A 5,702-nucleotide genomic window follows, 5' to 3' on the forward strand; every position below is an offset into this window, starting at 1 on the left:
ACATGGGGACCAAGATACCCAAATTCTTCTATTTGTTTGTCAAAATTTCCTGGTAAACCTGGCAGGATGTCTAACCTAGTTTTTTTCTTTAAAAAAAAATAAAAGAAAGAAAGGAAAGGATTCATTTGGAATACAAACTACAAAAGGACAAGGATGCTTTTATCTGCATTTATACAGAGATTTTTTTAAGGCGTTTACATATAATATGATTAGTGTTTGAAAAGATTTATCTAGTATAAAAATAGTTTCAAAGTTGTAAAAAATGTTTAAATAAATAGGAGTCTCTGAGAACCATCTAGCATTTACAACATTGTTAAGTACGGATTGAAGTGTCACTTTAGTAATGCTTCTAAAATCTCCTGCATAAACTAGTGCCCTTATATGTCTACATAAACACTTTCTCCATTGCAAACAGCATGTATTCTTGGCTCTTAACAAAGATGAATACTCAAACAAGGGATTAGTATTAGCATTTATTCAACAAATGTTAAAAATTCACTATGACCTTCTCCTTTACTAGATCCTTCAATAATCCACTTTACAGCTGGACCCAAGAAAATAGTGTAAGAATTTCCATGGATGGGGAGCACTTTATTGTCAGAGAGATTTCTCCAGACATGTATGACTACCCTTTCTGTATATATAATAGAAAAATCATTTTTAAACTTAATAGTTTTAAAATATATATAACCTATAGAGCTATATATATAAATACATAGAGAACATTAATAATAGTTTATGTTTTTCTCAAACCCAATGCAGCCATAGTCTATGGTTGGTATGTTTTTTATTTGTTATCCCTCAGAATACCAAAGATTCTCCAACGCCAGCATTCTGGAACATTACCATTAGGATAGTTGTTACTACATATTTAATTTCATGCTCTACTCAGCATAAAGCAGTGGCGGGACTACAGACCAAAGCAAATTAAGTGGCTTCTTAGATAATTTCCTGCTTAATTGAAAGCAGGTAGCTTTTTAAAAGTAATACTTGGCTTTGTTTCAAATGATTGCAAGGTTATTTCTTTATTTCTTTCTCTCTTTTTTTCTAGGCAAAAGGGACACTATCATTGCTTGTGGTTTCTGGCGGCCTGGGTCTGGGCACGATCACTGTCTTCCCCTTGAACAGGGTGCGGCTCGGTGGCTCTGCCTGTGGTAGTCCATGGCTATGTCCCCCACCGAGCACAGAAACTCCGAAAACTGGATCTTCTTATCCTTATTCTGATCCCTTTCCTCAAAGACATAGGACAGATAATGGTTGTCCTTTTTCTCACAGGCCTTGACAAAGTTAGGGAAATTTTCCGTCAGCAACATCAGCAGGCTCGGCTCGTCAATCATGTCATCAGGTTTGGTGTGTCTGTGGAACAGGTCGACCATTCTCATCACGTACTTCTCAAAGTGAGTGTAGCTCATCTTGGTTTTCAAGAAAGCAGAGCTGAGAAAGTGTCACTGAGGAGAAGGACGAGTGTGGTTATTTCTTTTTTAAATGCATGGCTGTAGGATAACTTTCTACTCAGCCCATGCCCAGTGGTTGGGAGTCTCCCACTGAGTGGAAGCAACATGAATATGAACTACTGCTGGTAACAAATAGATGAGAGTGCACCATGAAGGTGTGTGGAGGTGGGGACATAAGGGAAAAGTGATATATATATATATATTCTATATATATATTTATCTTTATTTTATGTGTATATACAATACACACATACATGTATATCTACATATATGTTCATTTATCATTAACATTTCTTATCATTCTGCTTTACTCTTAGCATTGGTCTAATGTTAGTAAGTAGTCTATTATGAGACTGGTAGCCCCAGTTCACATCTGACAGGTTTTCTTCATCACGGTGCAAAACTGACCATCAGCCCTAACTGGTTTGGCTCAGTGGATAGAGTGTTGGCTTGCATACTGAAAGGTCCCAGGTTCCATCCCTGTCCAGGGCATGTACCTTGGTTGCAGGCACATCCCTAATAGAAGGTGTGCAGGAGGCAGCTGATGGATGTTTCTCTCTCATTGATGTTTCCAACTCTCTATCCCTCTCCTTTCCTCTCTGAAAAAAAAAAAAAAATCAATAATACACACACACACACACACACACACACACACACACATATATATATATATATATATATATATATATATATATATATATATATATATTTTTTTTATTATTTATTTTTTTTTAATGACCTTTGGCTGAGATGCCCTCTCTCACTTCTGGAGATACAGTCCTAGGAGTGAATGTGAACATACTAATATGGAGACATGAAAGGATTTTGGTTTGACATAAATGCTTATAAAATGGATGGATTATGGACTTCTGCTTTGTCATGAGTCAATATTCAGATTTTCCCCTCAAGTAATTTAAACCTGACAAAAAGTTTTTAAATTACAGAAAAGAAAAAATGCTTCCTTGCTGCCTAGATTTAACAGAAAAACAGAGAGAATGAGACAGAGAGTTCAATGCAGGGAGCAGCTATAGAGTTAAGCCTGGGACTGACCTGTTGGCAAAGCCAGAAACAAGTCCGAGCTTGGAGGGCACAGCCCTCTTAGCATAATTAAGCCTGACCTTATGACACTCCCTAGATCCTTCCTGGGTAGCTAATGGGCTGTGGGAGATGGAGCAAGTGCTGCCACAAGTGAAACTCACAAGGACATGGTAACTATGGTGACCACTACCTTGTTTACCTCTGGCTATAAAATAAAGGCTCAGCTTGCAGTCTGGATCTCTTTCTCTGTGGCCTCAGTCAGGCACAGGAAGATCAACCTAGACCCAGCTTATTCTCTCTGTTTGTCTTTTCAGAGAGAACATGATATCCCTCAGGCTTGTTGAACCCTTGGCTATGCTGGCACGGCACAATTCAAAAGGTATTTTTCAGAACCAAAAGTTTTAAAACACTACAGGGGGGAAATATATATTGAGTTTTTTCATTCATCAATTGCCATGGTGAATCATGCAACTGATAACAGTGCTTAAGTGGCCCAGAGATATGCAATAAATGATGAGATGCACTTTGGGTATTTACTGAAATTCTGACTTGCCTGCAATCTTTTTAGGCCCCTGGTTCTACTGTCTATTCTACCTTGTATCACGGCTGTCAATCAGACTGCACTCAAAATCACTAGTTCTGCAGTTAAAATGCAAAGATTAGCAAATCAAACTTTAAAAAGAAATTTTGGAACCATTCTGTAATATTGAATGCTTAGTTTCCCATTGTTGTGGCATTCCCATGTGTGTTTTTCTAGTCATTTTTTAAAAGGTCAAGAGAAATATTTTTATTATTGATTTCAGGGAGGAAGGGAAAGGGGAAGAGATAGAAATATCAATAATCAGAGAGAATCATTAATTGACTGCCTCCTGCACACCCCACACTGGGGAATGAGCCTGAGCCATGCTAACTGGGTGAGACATAATTTTAAAGGAACCGAACAACAGAGCTGTATAGTATGTGACACAAAACTGTTACAATTGAAAGGAAAAACAGCCCTGTCGGCATGACTCAGTGGGTGAGTGTCAACCTAGGAACCAGGAGGTCATGGTTTGATTCTGCGTCAGGACACATGCCTGGGTTGCAGGCTTGATCCCAGTCTGGGGCGTACAGGAGGCAGCTGATCAATGATTCTCTCTCATCATTGATGTTTCTACCTTTCTCTCCCTCTCCCTTCCTATCTGAAATCAATAAAAATGTATTTTTTTAAAGAGAAAGGAAAAACAGACAAATCCACAATTACAGAGGGATTTCAACCCTGCTCTCTCAATAACTGATTGAACAATTAGAAAGAAACTCAGCAAAGATATTAAAGAAGTCAACAGCACCGTCACCCAGCAGACGTTAACTGACACGGACACTCGACCCAACAGCAGCAGCACTCTTTTCAAGCAAACACAGAACTTCCACCACAGCCTCATAAAGCCTAAAACAAACCTCAGAGAATTTTAAAGACTTAAATTGGACAGTGCATTCTCTGACCATTATAAAAATCAAACTAGAAGTCATGAGCAGAAAGATAACAGGAAAATAAACACTTAGAAATGAAACAACAGACTTGTAAATAATCTATGGGTCAATGAGGAAATCTCAATGGAAATTAAAAAATACATGGATCTGAATGAAAATACAACACACTACGTTTTTGGAATGCAGTGAAAACACAGAGAAACTTGTAAATATAAGAGTAGAAAGCAATGAAATTGAAAACAGAAAAGTAAAGAAGATTTATAAAACATAAGATGGTTCTTTGAAAAAAACATCAATCAAAATTGACCAATCTCTAGCAAGACAAAGAAAAAAGAGAGAACACACAAATTAATAGTATTAGGAATGAAGCTCTAATATCTGATATCACTACAGACATCAAAGAAAAGAAGAAAATATCAAACACATAAATTTGAAAACTTAGATGAAATGAACCAATTCTTTGAAGATCACAAAGTACTTCAACTCAAATATTTCAGTAGCCCTGTAACTATTAAGAAAAGTAGATATATAAATTTAAAACTTCAGAAAAAGAAATCTCTAAGCCCAGATTGTTTTACTATAGAATTCTACCAAACATTTAAAGAAAAATTAACACAAAAATTAATATATTCTCTTCCCTAAACTAGGAAAGGAATACTTTTTCATTAATATCAGAAAGCCAATATTAACCTGATAACAAAATCAGACAAAGAAAACACAAAAACTACAGTCTAATATCTCTTATAAAGTAACAATCTTTAACAAAATCTTAGCACATAGATTTTAGCACTATGTCAGCACAGGATATCATGATCTACTTGTGTTTATTCCAGGATACAAGGCCAGTTCAACATCAAAACATCAATCAATATAATCTACCAATATTAACAGGCTTAGGAAGAAAAATCACATCATTCTATCAATTGATGCAGAAAAAGCACTTGACAAAATTCAATATCCATTCACGATAAAAACTCCCAGAAAACTAGGCATAAGGGGAACGTCTTCAAATGGATAAAAAATAAATAAATAAACCTGAAGTAACATCATACTTAATGATGAAAGACTGGATGCTTTCCTCTAATATTAGGAACAAGGCAAGGATGTCCCAGCTCATCATTGTTCATGCACATAATACTGGAAGAACAAATAAGTGAGTATATCAAGGTCACCGAATTACAAGCTCAACATATAAAAATTAGTAACTCTCTATATACCAGCAGAGAGCACATATAAACAGAAATAAAATATAATACCATATGCAATTGTTCTACAAAGTGAAACACTTCGGTATAAGTCTAAACATGCTCGAAACTTGTATGCTAGAACTACAAAACGCAAATGAAAGAAATCAAATAAAGATCTAAACAAGTGGAGATATATACTATGTTCATACATAATGAAGATGTCAATCTTCTCAAATTGATATTGTTTTAACACAATTCCTATCAAAATCCCAGCAAGGTTTATTGTGAATATAAATTAAGATTACTCCAAAATTTGAATGGAATGGAAGTAGAATAACTTAAAAATGTACAAAAAAAAAAAATATTGGAAGTATCAGGCTACTCAGTTTCAAGGCTTATTTCATAGTCACAGTTACTAAGACAGTGTGGTACTTGTGGAGAGATGGAGATTCAGATCAACAGAAAACAGAAAAGCCAGAAATAGACCACCACAAGTACTACCAACTGACACGTGCAAAGATACAAAAGCAATTCAATGGAGGAAGAATAGTCT

At 35.8% G+C, this 5,702-nt stretch overlaps 1 protein-coding gene across 1 annotated transcript; it reads right to left on the bottom strand.

The window, feature by feature from the left end:
- Positions 1-1,106: 1,106 nt before the first annotated feature.
- Positions 1,107-1,412, bottom strand: LOC311615644 (protein S100-A7-like; the record flags this gene model as incomplete). The annotated part of the gene is made up of 1 exon (XM_084870957.1): positions 1,107-1,412. One exon carries the CDS (start codon positions 1,410-1,412, stop codon positions 1,107-1,109), a length of 306 nt encoding a protein of 101 aa, XP_084727083.1.
- Positions 1,413-5,702: the final 4,290 nt, after the last annotated feature.

The sequence above is a fragment of the Pipistrellus hanaki genome (genome assembly GCF_964339955.1).
Source record: "Pipistrellus hanaki genome assembly, chromosome: 2".
Classification (NCBI taxonomy): domain Eukaryota; kingdom Metazoa; phylum Chordata; class Mammalia; order Chiroptera; family Vespertilionidae; genus Pipistrellus; species Pipistrellus hanaki.